Here is a 17,257-nt window from a genome sequence, read left to right as displayed (position 1 = left end):
AAGTGGTCGGTGAGTGTAGGTTGAACAGGATTTGCAAATCATTGTATTCTGTTTATATTTATGTTTTACAAAACATCCCAACCTCATTGGAAATTGGGTTGTACATCTGGAATTGAACTAACAGCATTTCATATATTATACTGGCAAACAAACATAGTGGTGATAGCGTCATGGTTTACTGCTTTGGAATTTAGATGACTTGACATAATTAATGGATTTTTTGCTCTCTAGCAGAAAATTCCAAAGAAGAATGTTCAGTCATTAGTTTGGTACATTAAAGCTAAAGAACTAGGAATAATAAACAGAACATGTTCCAAAGAACACCAGCAAGTCCATCTTTAAATGGCTAAAATAAAACAAAGACCTGGCTTAACTCTGATTGAGATAATAAAAAATGCCAGTCATTTTTAATTCAGCCCCACTGGAGGCTGAATAAAAAAAAATCCCACCAAGAAAAGCAAGCCAAAATTCCTCCACATTGATGTGGACTCATTGCCAGGTATTGCAAACACTTTATGACATTTGTCATCAAATGTTTGTTTGTGTGATTTACTCAGGTTATCTTTGATCGATGATCTAAAATATTTCAGTGTGACAAAAAAGCTAAAACTATAGAAATCTGCAAGAGTGTAAATACTTTTTCAAGACTTGCAAATCTTTGAAAACAAGGTAAATATATTTTCAAAGCCAGGCACAATAGACATTTTCTATTTAGAAGTTCTTGAATTAAAATAAAGCTTCAGAGAAGTAAGAAATATTTCTATTATGCTTCAGTTTTGCAAACAGTTTTGTTGGATTTTGTTAAGTAAAACCATAAAACCATGAATACCTTAGTAAGGCAGAATAATTGTGCCAATTTGTATTCATAACTATTTGTCATATCAACGTTTAATACATAACTACAACAGCTGCTATTACATATTGGGTCTTTTATTGTTGCTCAGATTTTCCTCCATAATTACTTTTTTTTTCTGTGCTGCACTTGCAGAGGCGCCTCCATCTGGGATGTCCAAGAATGGATACTTCTTTCAAGAAATGGGTGAGTCTGATTTACCAAAAACATAACTGCACCACCTTTATGTAAAATTGTCCACAATGTATTAGCTGGGGAAAACAGGGATCTGTTAGTCTGAGCTACAATTTGAAAAGAATCCCCATTTTTAATTCATTACAGTAAAATGTACTGTCAAAATGTGTGTATAAAAGCCTTTTTTTCACCATTGATGTGCATTTTCATGTTTAAAGAAGATGTGCATATGCATTAAAACAGCAGCACAGCACAAAAACTGCTGCCAGCTCCCAAACTATGCTGGATTTGAATATAAATAATGAACCTTACTATGTCTGATATAACAGCAGTTTCATTACCTTCAAGCCAAGGAGAGATGTCCAATTAGCATGTGCAGCCACAGCAGTCAAGATAGAATAGACTTGCATTGGATCTCCCTGTCTCCCTTAGCCAATTATCCCCTTCCTGTAATACACCAATTCACTCAGCAGATTCACAGCTGCAGATGAGCATGTCTGTCTTTATTAGGCAACCTTCTATCAAAATATGAATGCAATTACATTATTGTTGGTATGTAAGCATTATCCACCGATGTTGTGGTGGGGGTTCATTAGTAGAGGCTGGTTTGGAGGCTAAGTGCTCAGCTAAGGTATGTTACGACCAAAGTGTGACTCATGTCAGTATGTTATAGATTTTTATTGTAGGGCAAATGTACTGCCTTGCACTGTAAAAGTTCTGTTGCACAGTGCTGGTCAGAGGTTTACATGTACTCATTAGAATGAAAGCCCTATTTCTTTTGGTATTTCAATATAAACGGTTGTTTTTCATGCTGGACTTCATGCGTACTTTAATGATTTAAAAAAAAGAAAAGCCTGCAGGTTTGAATTCTGAAATCCACAAAAGGGCAGAACATTATAGAGTGGGGCCAAAAAGTATTTAGTCAGCTACTGATTGTGCAAGTTCTCCTACTTAGAAAGATGAGAGAAGTCTATAATTTTCATCATAGGTACACTTCAACTATGAGAGACAAAATGAGAAAAGAAATCCAGGAAATCACATTGTAGGATTGTTAAAGAATGTTTTTTTGTAAATTATCGTGGAAAATTATTATGGCGGCCGTCTGGAGGTGGATTGAATGGATGCCTCATACTCTGTGATGAGGTCCGGGTCCAAAATTGAAGCACTGTGGCACCCATGAACGATCCTCTGGACCGTCACCTGCCCAATCGACCAGGAACTCTATCCCGTGACTTCTTAACCGGGAGACAACAAAGCGCTGGAAATCAAAAACGGAGTGGCCCACGATTTCCTGGGCAGGTGAAGGGCACATAGAGCTGGTGAGGACAGGCTTGATCTAAAAAACATGGAAAGCAGGGTGGACATGGTGATAAGCCAGAAGCTTGAGGCATACAGATGTGGGACTGATTATAGATTCTATTTTGAAGGGACAGATGAACCTGGGTGCGAGCTTCTTCAAATATGCCTTGAGTGGAAAATTACGGCATGACAACCACACTTCTTGTCAAGGAGAATACGTGGCTGCCGTGGATCTTTTCTGGTCAGCATATCTCTTATTGATTTGTGATGACAATGGAGTATATGAGCCCAGACCAATGGAGGGATGATTTCAGGAAGTGATGGTTGGTACCCCAGAGATGACTCAAAAGGTGACAGACCGGATGAAGCTGGTCATGGGTGTTATGGGTGTATTGTGCTCAAATGAGGTGGTGACTCCAAGACATGGGGTTGTAGGGGACGGAGACATCTGTGGGTGGTTTCAGTTTCTTGATTGAGTCTATCACACTGACCGTTAGTCTGGGGATGGAAACCGGAAGAGAGTTTAGATTGGGCACCAAGAACTGAACAGAACTTTTTCCAACCCTGAGAGATGACCTGGGAACCTCAGGCTGACACAATCTCACCGAGGAGTACATGTATCCTAGAAAACATGATTTATTTATAGTTTAGCAGTGAGAGCGGCATAGGGGAGTACAGATAGGGCTACAAGGTGGCATTTGGAGAACCGATCAATGACAGACAGAATGACAGTCTTATTATTAGATGGGGTAAACCAGTGAGAAAGTCCAGGGCTTTGTGAGACCAGGGTCAGCTGGGAATGGATAGTGATTGTAGTAGACCAGCGGGTGGTTTATGAAGATTATTGTTGCGGGCACATGTGGAACAGGCTGCCAAAGGACAAAAAATCGGGATGAGTGAGCCCATTGTATTACCTGTGAATGGATGGTGCAACCAGTTGGTCCCCCTCCTAGGTCAGGTTTTTGCTGTTGAGCCCGATGGCTCCGATCCTCCAGGTCCAAGGAGATGTTTCTTCTTTTGGAGAGAACTGACGAGAGCGCGCATAAGGCTTGGTGTTCTTTTCCCAGTTTAACTTTTCCATTACTTGCCATCCAGGGTCAAAGAACATAGACCAACGAGACTGGCGTGAGTTTAAGGGCTTGGCTAACTGATGATTATAGGGATGGTGGTGCCCTCCAGTCAGTGACGCCAATCCTTCATTGCCATCTTAATGGCAAGTAGTTCTCGGTCCCCAACATCGTACTTTAGTTCTGGAGAGCAGAAACATTTTAAGAAGAATGCACATGTGTGGAGCTTGCCGTCCGAGGGCGCCTTCTGGAATAGTACAGCTCCAACTCCTGTGTTTGATGCGTCCACCTCCAGAACAAACTGGATCTTTGAATCAGGATAGACCAAGATAGGTGCAGAAGCAAGCTTTTCTTTGAGGGTCTTGAAGGCTTCTTCAGCCTCAGCAGTCCAGGAAAATGTCTTCTTGGTAGAAGTGAGGGTGGTTAATGGTGACGTGGTGATGCTGTAGTTCCTGATGAATCTCCGGTAAAGTTGGCAAATCCGAGAAAGCATTGAAGTTGCTTCCTAGTAATAGGTGGGGGCCAATCCAGGACCGCTTTGACTTTGCTTGGATCTGCCTTGTCCATGCTCAAAAACAAAGACAAGAAAGCTATTCGCACTTCTCAGCCTTGACATAGAGTCGGTTCTCCAGGAGATGTTGCAGAACCATCCTGACCTGATGTCTGTGCGTCTGGAAGTCCTTTGAATACATAAGTAAATCATCCAGATATACAAACAAGAAAACATGCTTTGAGTGAGTCGTTGATGTGTTGTTCCATGGATTCATGCTCGGAGTTGTAAATGTAATAAAGATGACCAGAAGGTAAAGGAGCACCGGGGAGGAGGTTAATGCTGCAGTCATATGGGCAATGAGGAAGAGACGGAGCTGCGTCTTTACTGAAAACCCTCTGAAGGTTATTATAATCTGGAGGAACATTTGTGAGATCTGGGGGATGTTCCAAAACATCAGTGTGTTTGTTGCTGTGGGGTATAGCTGAACAGAGGCAAGAGTTATGGCACGGTTGGCTCCAGGACTCGACTCAGGATTCAGCCCAGTTTAAATGAAGATTATGAGTTTTTAGCCAGGGAAGGGCCAAAATGATGTGAGCCTCCTTACTTGTGAAAATAAAAAAAGAAATACATTTGTGGTGATTAACAGATGTTATTAAATGGGGAGGTAGTTTTTGTTGATTGATGGTCTCTAAAGAGCTCCCATCCAGAGCAGATACAAGAATGGGCAAGGAAAGATTCTGGACCAGTAACTGTAGTTTTTGGATGAGATCTGAATTAATAAGGTTTTGCTCTGAACCAGAGTCTAAAAGAGCTAAGACCAGATGTTGTTCTTGTTTGAAACAGAGGATGGAATGGAGATGAGTGTGTGGATGGTGAATAGCACCTGCCAGTACCCCCTTCAGAGTGGAGTGTCTTTTGACTGCATTGGACAAAGACACCACACAAACCTGTTCTCAGTGGCATGGAATATGGAATATGGTTAAAAGCCCAATCTGTGCTTGGAAATTAAATAAAAATGAACTCTACCAACTACAGCAACTTAAATATACTGACATAATTTGGTGTATACTTAAAACATATAGGTTCTATGGGGGTTGTGTGTTTTTTTTAATACATTTAATAAAAAGGTTTTGGACACACCTTTGTCATTAAATGGCTTTTCCTTATTTTTATTAATTTCTACATTGTAGATACATAGCAAAGACATCAAAACTAGCAAATTATATAGAATTATGTAGCAAACAAAAAATTGTGAAATAGCTCAAAACATCTTTTATATACCCTCCTCCACCGTCACCCCAGTTTGTAAGCATGTAATTGCTACTTTGCACAGTCTTGGCATTCTCTCGATGAGCCTTATGAGGTAGTCTCCAGACATTTTTGCATTGTTGTAGGAGATGCCAGAGGTAGAAATAAAAATAAAGACAAACCATTTGATGAGAAGGTGTGTCCAAACCTTTGATTGGTAGTGTATCATTTAAATGATAGACCCTGTGTGGTTTTGAAAAGTGCACAATAAACTACATTATGTAAGCATAATTCTTGTTTAAAAATTCATCCAAGTTCTTTCATTAGTTCAACCCTGGAAAAAGAAAATTCTTTAAACTCATCAAAAAAGCCAGAAAATGCAGTGCTTGTAAACTTCTGAGCCATTTTCTCTTCATAGTATACGTCTTGTTAACGTATTGAAAGATTATCATATCACTAAGACATAGCTAGGTCTTATATAAATATCTAGGTTTTATCAGACACATAACAGCCTAAATATACCACTAACCATATGTGATCTGTTGGTCCCCAGCATATGGAGGCAGTTCTGTATTAGTTCTCTTCTCATAATGCAAATCACAGAAGTTAAAAACTTTTTAAGGATCCAAACATGCTTCAAAGTGGGAGTTAATACTGTGTCAGAATGTCACAGCTCCAGGCTCACCTCAAAGGCAGCAGTGAAACACTATATATTGTTTGGACCTTGTGCATTAGTCATTCAGGGTTTTTTGTCAAACCAAACTAACCCCTGAGCTCTTGTTCCTTCTGCATATTACATGCTTTGTATTACCTCATTTCAGTTAGGGAGGTTAGCTTCATATGCAGCTGTCCATATTCAGTATTCACATATAAGTGTTCTGTTTAGACCACACAAAAAAAGAGACATTGTAAAACCTCTCACTCACTATGATACCCTGCATATTTAAACAAATGCTTACACAACATGGTATAGAGGTAAACACTATATTTTAAAGAAATACATCATTCCAAAATTGTTGAATTGATGCTATTATAATTTAAAATGAACCCACTGTTCTTGCTGTCGACCTGTAGCTGCTTTCACACAAGGTGATTTGAAAGTCAGAGCCCAGTCGGTAGGTCTGAGGCTTGGAGGGATGCAGGCAAGGCAACAAAACAGCTAGGTTCAACTAATGTCAAGTGCTGAGAGGTCATCCTGATACAAGACAGACAAAATAAACTGAAATTGGGGCCTTTTCACAGATCCGGTCAGCAGATAAAGAGCAAAATGAGATTATTCTCATTGCATCATGACGATCACTGGATAATATTTGGAAGCCCAGTAGTTGCAGTAGAATTTGATTTAAGGGTCTGCTGTGTCAGGAGGAGATACGGGGATGACTCACACAAAAAGGCTGCAGGGTGAGTCCTCTGATATTCTCTACCAGACCAAATACCTGAACATTGCACATCCAAGACCTTAGACCTTTTTTAAAGACTATTATATCTGACTACTTAAAACTACTCTCGTTTTTTTGTAAACTGTTTTAATTTTATTTTAATGTCTGTCCTCTTTTCTTCTGCATCTTTGTGTTACAGTTTATGACAATTATCTTCCCAGTGGATCAATGAGAATAGATTTTAAAGAGCATATGTTTTGCATTGACATTAATTCATATTTATTCTGTACAACACAGCTTCACTAAAGGAAATAAAGTGTAAAGTGCCTTGCAACAGGATTCATACTTGTTCATAAATGTTCATATTTTGGTACTTTTAGCTTTGTGGTTGTAATGTACTTTTAGAGATTTAATGTGATAGACCAATATAAGCCAGTGCAGTGGAAGAAAGGTCAGACAGAACTTTCATTTTTCAACCAAACATCTGAAGAGTGTGGCATGCATGTATTCAGCCCCTCTGAGTCAATACTTAGCAGAACTACCTTTCACCATAATTACAATTGCAACTATAACTTTCTCTTAGGTCATGACTCTTACTGCTTTGCACATCTGGAGGTGGACATTTTTGCCCATCTTCTGTCAGACTGGACAAAGAGCATCTGTTAACATACATTTTCAAGTGCTGACACAAATTTGCAATTGGATTTATTTTGATATCAAGCTCAAGGCCCACGGGCCACATCCAGATTGAGTTACAGTTAAATCCAGCCCACAAGACAATTTCAGATGTCTGTTAATAATGGCCCACCAGTAGGTATGGGTACTGAATTCAGTACTTTTACAGGTACCGACCAAATTACACTACATTTACCACAATGCACTGCAACATCTACTTCTGCTACTTCCGGCCTTCATGAAGCTCTTTGTTCTTCGCTTTTTGTTCACTAATGTTCTCTAACAGACTTCAGTTAATGTTCTTTAACAGAGCAGAGATTATACTGGGATCAAATCACACACAGTTGGGCTCAATTTACTAATTAGGTGATTTGTGACAGTACTTAGTTGTACTTGATTTTATTCAGAGGTTTCAGAACGAATTAGACTGGTTCTAAATGCAGAGCGAAATTTTAGGGTTTTTTCTTAAAAGTTTGGATAATCACACAAAATTCTCCTTCCACTTCCTTAATGTTGGTATGCAAATATAATCCCAGTACAATATAATAAGGTATGTAGCTGTAACATGACAAGATGTGTAAAAGGCCAAACGATGTGAATATTTTAGCAAGACGCTAAACACACTATGCTGAAAATTCTTTAAAAATACACAGACTTACATTGCAAGTGCTCCCTCACAACTATGCCTTATGGCACTGTGTTTTTTGTGTGTTTTTTTTACATGTTTAGGTTCCTTTTTTAATTTTTGTTTTTAGTGAGGTGAATGGCAGACGTGTTCCCTGTTTAAGCTAAGCTGTCATTGCTGCCACAGAGTTTGGACACAAGTCAGTAACAACATGTTCACATATAAGAACTAAAAGCAGAGAGTAATGAGTTCAAACTATAATTTAATTTCTCCTTCCTCTTTCAATTATTTGTACATTTGTATAATGACTATAAAGGTATCCTAATTTATCTAAACCATTATTTTCAGCTATATCTGGTTTCTTCCTGGGGACACAGCTTGCAATCTCAAGGGCAAAGCAGGAATGCCCAAGTGTGAAATGCTGTGTGTTTAAGAGTTATCACATCATCCTGTCAACAAGTGTCTTCACAAAACAATTGGTTGATGTGTCATTTTTTAAATTCAATGCCACTTAAGGTTTTTGTATTTCAACATTATTTTAAACATGATGGTGCTGAAGAGTTTGCATTTTTTGTCCCTTGATGAGAGTTTAAAACTGGGATTCTCAAAATGAGGTCCGGTCAATGGGCTGGAACAATATTATGTTATAAAGAAATATGAATTCATTCAATTCTTAGTGTTTATTTGCGACCCTAAGCTTTTGGCAGTAAAGAGTAAATGAGCCCTCTACTTGTATGAGAAATGTTAACTTAAACTTTATTAACTTAATTACTTTCCACTCTTCAATGAATTATCTTTTTCTGTTACACAGCAAACCAAGAAGCAAATCTAATCCTAAAATCCTCTAATCCTAATCCTAACGTGCAGCAAGACACTTTAATATCAAAACAACTGAAATAAAAATGACAGATACAGAGCCACGTTGTTTTAAAAATTGCACTGACTGCCTAAACCTAGGCCCTATGAAATTAGTTTTTATCAAAATTCCATTTCAGTTTTTCCGCAAATGTTTTCTGTACTTTCCAGAGTTTTACAAATCCAACATATTCTTTAACCTTAAAACGTCTATGGTTAAAATGTAAAATAATCCACAGTTCTATAGAAAAATATTGCAAATCCTTACACAAATAGTTTTGGAATATTCAAAAATTTGACCCTTCTGTTATCTTTTAGCATTATTTTAACTTTTAAAAAGTAGCACAGGGGTTGTTTGTGAAGGTTGTGGAGAAATCAGTGGTTTAAGTTAGTCTTAACTCACAGTACTTTTGTGACTGTCATACCTAACTCAATAGAATGTTTCCTTTCTTTTTTTATGACCGTTTGTTTCTACCAAGGGTCTAGACTCTCTTCTTTGCTCCACATGGGGTTAACTGGGTTTCAAAAAGCTGGCCTAAACAACATTTTACCTAAAACATGTGTTGCTGACATTTATTTCAGAAGAATCTGAGCTCATACGGCTACAAAACATTTTCCGTAGACTTGCATCTTGCTCCGTCAAGGATCTTTGGACGAGTTTGCAAAAACAGCAGGCTAGTGTTAGCCTCAACGGTGTATATTGTTTTTGCTGTTGCTTGTGGTTCCCACAATTTGTGTGCGAATAGAATGTACTGGTAGAGTTTTGATCAGAATACAGCTGTTTTCAAGTCTTTCTCACTTGGCTGTTAGTCTGAGGCAGAGCTGAGCCTTGGCTGAGCGGCTGCCAGAGCACAGACAGGCAAACCTAGAGCAGCAGACAAGGCAGACTGTCTTTTGATGCTCTTTTCTTGTGAATGTCACAAAGAATGATATTCACTGTGAGTCAGAATGTCATAATTGTACACTTATGAGACAGATTTTGGAACAACCCCAGATTTGTTAGATTAAATGCAGATATGCATATTCTATATTATGCCTTGTTTCTTATGTCTGATTTGACAAAAAGGAGCTAAACTGCCCTTTGTTCAAGCATTTGTCAGTTTTACATCACATTCATCATTATCATTCTCCCAGGAAAAATTAGATCCTAGGATGGACCCTAGAGGGAGTCTAAGGCTAACTATTATTCCTGTTAAGTCATCCATGTTTAAACATTTATACATTACACAAATAACACAACATTCCTTAATATTGAACTTTGGCCTTACTTCTGCAGACTAGGTGGCACTAAAACAGTGAGGCTGCTTGTAAAATGTTAATTTGTTCCACAACAAAATATTTTTCTTAGACTTTATGACCACACTGCATTGAGAATACACTGCTCAAAAAATTTAAATAAAACTTTGAAAACACATCAGATCTCAACTGGAAAAAAACATCATGCTGGATATCCACGCCTAAACACAATGTCCCAGAGATGTTAAAAGAACAGGGCACCACTACTGCTGAATCTGCCAAGTCTGGTGTTCTCTGGCAAATGCCAATCAAGCTCCACGGTACCAGGCAGTAAGAAAAGGGCCTAATAGACGACGTGGTAAAGTCTCTTGAAGTCTGTTTCTAATGGTTTGGTCAGAGACATTCATGCCAGTAGCCTGCTGGATGTCACTTTGTAGGGCTCTGGTAGTACTCACCCTGTTCCTCCTTGGACAAAGGATCAGATACCAGTCCTGCTGATGGGTTAAGGACCTCTGATGGCCCTGTCCATCTCTCCTAGAGTAACTGGCTGTCTCCTGGAATCTCCTCCATGCTCTTGAGACTGTGATGGGGGGACACAGCAAACCTTCAGCCAATGGCACAAATTGATGTGCCATCCTGGTGGAGTTGGACTGCCTGTACAACCTCTGAAGGGTCCAGGTATCGGCTCATGCTACCAGTAGTGATGCTAACCTTGAACAAATACAAAGCTACTGAAAGGCTGTTAAAAAAGTATTAGGTCTGTGTCCTCAATCAAAACCATTCCTGTTTTTGGGGTCGTCTTATAGTTGACTCTTTAGTGCACCTGTTGTAAATTTCATTTACACAAAGTAGCTGACACTGATTAAAAGCCCTCTCTACTACTGAACTGACCAGATCACTATTTAAGTTTAACTGACTTGATATTATGCCCTGATTTATATAGTGTACCTTTCATTCTTTTGATCAGTGTATATAACATTTTACACATCAACGATCACAGTTTTTGTTTTACATGTTTTCTGCTGTTGTATCACTTGACACGTCACTGACGATCCTAGTCCTCTTGAGATCCCCTATTGGTTTTGATGGATTAGCAGCTGCTTAGTTTATTTACATTATGTCTTGAGCTGGCTTTGATAGACACATATGACCTTAAATAATATTTTAACTTTACTTTAAATACTTTAGTAGTTGTTAGGTGTCAAAGGTTTTCTCCTTAGACCTAAATAATCTCCATTTTTTTATTCAGTGCAATTGTGCTGCAAGCCTCCTCATTGAGTGTAACAGGCTGAAATTTGTATGTAAAACCTCCAAACTCCTAAGAATGTAGGTGAATGATGATTATGTTTTTAATTTAATTTGAAAATGCATCTGCTTTATGGCAGTCCGGTTATCAGACTTTATTAACTTTAATTTCTTGTTAAATCTTTTCTTATACTTCTGATCTTATATTCTAATGTGAGATTAAAAAAACAAAGGTGTCTACCTTTTTGATATTGTAACTACATTAAAAATATATGTTTTAATTTTTTCAAATGGTATTGGTATGGTAGTTTTTTTTTTTTTTCTTGTTTAGTTGTTTTTCTGGTGGAAAAAAACCAAAAATGTAGGTGAGTTTGCAGCCTGGCTTGGTAACCAGATATCCTGTGCTGTTGTGTCCCCAGAGCAGCGGGAGGCGGAGCAAGAGGAGGGCAGGGAGTGCCAAGAGGAGGGGCAGGACTTACCAATCGCCTGCGGAGAAGACATCCACCTCTATGACAACCAGATCAGCCCAGGGCCAGGTCAGTCCTGCAAGGAGTAGGAGAGAGCACCTAAAAAGATTGTTCAGGATTTTAAAAATTGTGTTTTATCAAAATGTCAGTATTTATTGTCTAGCCTGGAGTACCTAACTCTCTTTGCATCATTATTTAGTCAAAATACAGATTAGTTGGGCTTTGGAGGCTAATGCTAACTGCTGCTCTGAAAGGGGCCAAGATCAAAGTCTGTCATCTATTGTCTTAAAACAACTCAGAACTTAAATTAACTATAAAAATTAATCAAATATCTATTTTACCAACCTTTTGTCCGGTCTGCCTTGATAAGTTTGTTTTACAGAAACTGACCATGGTTTTTACAGAAAATGGAAAGGAAAGGTGGCGCATCGCATACTCAAAACAGAACATCTTCAGGTGTCAACTCACAGGAGTTTCAGTAAAACCTCATTTGGATTTGATTAAATAAAGCACCTAAAATATTTTAGAGGGAATGAAAAATGGGAGCTGAATTTTGGTCAGAAAGACATAATAATAGGGATAACAATTTTGTCGGCTAAATGCTGTTTAAGTGTCTTTATTTCCTGACATATTTGTTTGTAAAAAGGCACTCTGTACAAGTGAGTTTAGGCCTGGCTGGGGGAGTGGCATTTCAAAAGCAAAAATCTATCTCACCTAAATTACTCTAGTTCTGTTATATTTAGAGATCGTTACTCTGTTGAAATTCACATCTGCGTCCAAGTGTGATCAAGAGTTGGTGCTTTGATTCAGCTTTAGAATGTTTCACCTTTTACTCCAGTACTGTGGCAAACTGTATAATATTTATTTAGTCAAAACATGACTCTTTTCTTCAGGAGTGTTTGTTTCTTCTCAACGTTGTCATGTGTAAACTTTTGGAGCATTTGCTTCCTAATGAAACTGCAGCTCAGTCAGTGTACAGATCTTTATTTAGTATTGCAGAGTGCAATAACAAAAAAATACTCGCTCATCCTAAGCATTTCCTCTGTTTTTGCCTAATTGTCTCATGTAGGTGGTCACACAAATTTAGATAAACCTGAGTGAATACAAAATGCAGTTTTCAAATGATGATTTGTTTATCGGGTGGGGGGAGCGATCAGAAGCAACCTGGCCCTATGTGAAAACATAATGGTCCCTAAACTTAATAACTGGTTGTGATACCCTTTGCGGCAACCTTTGAGCCATTCAGAGGAGGATGTGATGGTGTCATCGGATTATTTTCCTGCTGTGTAAACCAAGTGCACTTCAACTTAAGGTTACAAACGAATTGTCACAAATTCCCCTTTAGGATAGAGAGCAAAATTCATAGTTCCATCAATTACGACACAACATCCAGGTCCTAAAGAAGCAAAGCAGCCGAGATCACCACTACCACCACCATGTGTGATTGTGGCTATGATGTTCAACTTTTTTCGCCAGTCCACAGAATATTTTATTGAACGTGTTAGGAATCATCAAGATGTGAAAAAGGTCTTTGTGTTGTTTTTGGTTTAAGTAGTAGCTTAGACCGCAGAACCCTCTTATCGTTGCAGTTTTTGCCCAACCTTTTTCTAATTGTTGAATGATAAACACTGACCATAATTGAGTAAATTTTTTTAATTCAATTCAGTTCATAAAGACTTTATTATTCCGAAAGCAAAATCAAATTTAGGTGTCACTCCTGAGAACTTCACCGTTGTGTCACACTATGTTTCACTGGAGTCACAAAGTCTTAAAAATGGCTTGTAGCCTTTACCAGACTGATAGATGTCATTGGTTTTGTTTCTCATCTGTTCTTGTATTTCTTCAGTTTGAGGGATAATGTGTTGCTTTTTTAGATCTTTTAGCCTACTTCGTGTGGTCAGGCAGACACTATTAAGGTCATTTCTTAGGTGAATTCTGCAGGTGTGGCAGTTATCTGTTTTTCAAAAACTGTTGTAAATCGTGATTAGTTCATGATTTAACAAGTGATGAGATTACCTCTTATCATAGGGCCTGGTTGGCTTGGATAGCCTTTTGTCTTGATAGATGAAATAATCAATTTATATAACATTTTATATGTGCTCATATTACCTTTGTCTGATAATAAAATTAGTTTGATGTTAAACCTTTAAGTGTGACAAAACAACTAAAAATCTGGATGGGGGCCAATACTTTTCCACAGCCCTCTAGTTTTACAAGACAGTTCTTCTGGCTTTATATTGTGTCATGTTGGTTTATTTCAGGGAGTGTTCACCTCATTTTAAGACAAGCCAATTACCGTCCATATACATAAAAATCTTACAATTGTACGACATGCATCTTATGTGCAGCAGTCACACAAATACTTCAGGTATATCATTTAGATATGCTCCTATATTTTTTATGCTAGTTAGGAGTTTACATTAATGAAAAAATTAGACTAAATCTGTGCATTGAACAAAAATAATTAATGCACACTTCCAAGATCGTATCCGGTGGTTTAAACCACATCCCTCTGAGAGTTCTGCTTAACTACATTGAGTTGTTATGGCTCAGGAGAAAACTCCCCTGGTCTTTATAGAAGAGCTGTTAAAGGCAAGCCATTAGTGAAAGAAAACCATAAGAAGTCCTGTTTGCAATTTGCCATAAGTCCTTAGGTGACACGGCAAACATGTGGATCAAGCAATGTCCTTTAATGTGTGGAGGAAAACTAGTACTAATACTACACATTACTCTGAACACAAGTGGTGGTAGTATCATGCTGGGGGTGGATTACTAAATCAGAGATAGGGAAGCTGGACTGACTTGATGGGAAGATGTATGGAGCCAAATACACAAAATCCTATCAGAGGCTGCAAATGACTTGAGTCTGGTACGGAGGTTTTCCTTCCAGCAGGACAACAACCCTGAACATACAGGTCCTTCTCAAAATATTAGCATATTGTGATAAAGTTCATTATTTTCCATAATGTCATGATGAAAATTTAACATTCATATATTTTAGATTCATTGCACACTAACTGAAATATTTCAGGTCTTTTATTGTCTTAATACAGGATGATTTTGGCATACAGCTCATGAAAACCCAAAATTCCTATCTCACAAAATTAGCATATCATTAAAAGGGTCTCTAAACGAGCTATGAACCTAATCATCTGAATCAACGAGTTAACTCTAAACACCTGCAAAAGATTCCTGAGGCCTTTAAAACTCCCAGCCTGGTTCATCACTCAAAACCCCAATCATGGGTAAGACTGCCGACCTGACTGCTGTCCAGAAGGCCACTATTGACACCCTCAAGCAAGAGGGTAAGACACAGAAAGACATTTCTGAACGAATAGGCTGTTCCCAGAGTGCTGTATCAAGGCACCTCAGTGGGAAGTCTGTGGGAAGGAAAAAGTGTGGCAGAAAACGCTGCACAACGAGAAGAGGTGACCGGACCCTGAGGAAGATTGTGGAGAAGGGCCGATTCCAGACCTTGGGGGACCTGCGGAAGCAGTGGACTGAGTCTGGAGTAGAAACATCCAGAGCCACCGTGCACAGGCGTGTGCAGGAAATGGGCTACAGGTGCTGCATTCCCCAGGTCAAGCCACTTTTGAACCAGAAACAGCGGCAGAAGCGCCTGACCTGGGCTACAGAGAAGCAGCACTGGACTGTTGCTCAGTGGTCCAAAGTACTTTTTTAGGATGAAAGCAAATTCTGCATGTCATTCGGAAATCAAGGTGCCAGAGTCTGGAGGAAGACTGGGGAGAAGGAAATGCCAGAAGTCCAGTGTCAAGTACCCACAGTCAGTGATGGTCTGGGGTGCCGTGTCAGCTGCTGGTGTTGGTCCACTGTGTTTTATCAAGGGCAGGGTCAATGCAGCTAGCTATCAGGAGATTTTGGAGCACTTCATGCTTCCATCTGCTGAAAAGCTTTATGGAGATGAAGATTTCGTTTTTCAGCACGACCTGGCACCTGCTCACAGTGCCAAAACCACTGGTAAATGGTTTACTGACCATGGTATCACTGTGCTCAATTGGCCTGCCAACTCTCCTGACCTGAACCCCATAGAGAATCTGTGGGATATTGTGAAGAGTACGTTGAGAGACTCAAGACCCAACACTCTGGATGAGCTAAAGGACGCTATCGAAGCATCCTGGGCCTCCATAAGACCTCAGCAGTGCCACAGGCTGATTGCCTCCATGCCACGCCGCATTGAAGCAGTCATTTCTGCAAAAGGATTCCCGACCAAGTATTGAGTGCATAACTGTACATGATTATTTGAAGGTTGACGTTTTTTGTATTAAAAAACACTTTTCTTTTATTGGTCGGATTAAATATGCTAATTTTGTGAGATAGGAATTTTGGGTTTTCATGAGCTGTATGCCAAAATCATCTGTATTAAGACAATAAAAGACCTGAAATATTTCAGTTAGTGTGCAATGAATCTAAAATATATGAATGTTAAATTTTCATCATGACATTATGGAAAATAATGAACTTTATCACAATATGCTAATATTTTGAGAAGGACCTGTATAGCCAGAGCTACTATATAATGGTTTAGGTCAAAGCATTTTTATGGATTAGAATGGCCCAGTCAAAGTCCAGACATAATTCCAGTTGGGAATCTATGGCAAGACTTAAAATTGCTCTTCATAGATGCTCTCCATCAAGTCTAACTAAGATTGTGAAAAAACAAAATCAGTCACCAGATGTATCAAGGTGGTAGAGACATACTTGAAAAGACTTGCAGCGGCAGTCGCAGCACAAAGTGGTTCTACAAAGATTGATCCAGGGAGAATAAACACAAATGCACATCACACTTTTTAGATTGGTACTTAGTTCAAAGATTAAAGTCCATTTATTATTTTCCTTCAGAAATATGGTCTACTTTACATTCAGATAAAATCTAACTATAATACAAAGTTGTAACTGAAACTTAATTGTATTTTGTTTACAGAATGTAGAAAGGTTCAAGGAGAATTAAGACTTTTCCAGACACTATATAGTTGTGCAAGTTGTGTCTAGATTGCTCTGGAGTTTCTGTTCAATACCAGGCAGTATGATATCTGTTAGTTTACACATTGCTGACGGACAGTAAAAGTTGCTGGTTACAAAATCACTTTGTGATTATGTCTGGATTAATAAATGCTGAAGAATACTGGATTTTACTGAAAATCCTGTGACTCACACAAAACGATTTTTAGAGGAAATGATGTTCAAGTGTTAATTAAGAGTCTTTTGTGGAGTTTTGAAAATAAAGAAGAGAAAACCAGTAGGAATATTACTGGTTATTGTCACCCTGTTTTAGTGCAACATTTGCTGCTGTGAACTGGACTGGCCCACACGGGCTTCTGATCTGCAGCTAATGGAGAATGTGAAGGCAGAATTTAAAAAGAAACGGGTGACAACAATGATCTCATATTGAGTTGCAAACAGTGAAACGTGTTTTTTTGCAAATTATTTTAAATTAATTTGATGCAGCAAAAATTAAATGTGTGGAAAAATGTAAAGTTAATAGAAGAATAATTTTCTTTTCATAATGTCTTTACAGCTTTTCTTGGTTAGGAGTTCTAGAGATTATGGGCCAAGGGTATTTTTCTTATTTTTATGGCCCTTTAATCATTAAGCTGTTTAATGCACTTGTATGTATCCCAAT

General features: G+C 38.5%; 1 protein-coding gene across 4 annotated transcripts in view; it reads left to right on the top strand.

Moving 5' to 3' along the window:
* The window catches only part of slc4a11 (solute carrier family 4 member 11), a 243,530-nt gene that overhangs the window by 87,390 nt on the left and 138,883 nt on the right, over positions 1-17,257 (top strand). For all 4 annotated transcript variants that reach the window (XM_047345902.1, XM_047345901.1, XM_047345903.1 and 1 more), the window contains 2 exons: positions 989-1,039; positions 11,569-11,685. In XM_047345902.1, the coding sequence (XP_047201858.1) occupies positions 989-1,039; positions 11,569-11,685 (168 nt within the window). The remainder of the gene's footprint in view (positions 1-988; positions 1,040-11,568; positions 11,686-17,257) is intronic.

The sequence above is a fragment of the Girardinichthys multiradiatus genome, chromosome 19, assembly GCF_021462225.1.
Source record: "Girardinichthys multiradiatus isolate DD_20200921_A chromosome 19, DD_fGirMul_XY1, whole genome shotgun sequence".
Lineage (NCBI taxonomy): Eukaryota > Metazoa > Chordata > Actinopteri > Cyprinodontiformes > Goodeidae > Girardinichthys > Girardinichthys multiradiatus.
Note: the sequence above shows the minus strand (reverse complement) of the source record. Positions and strands in the feature narration are given on the sequence as shown.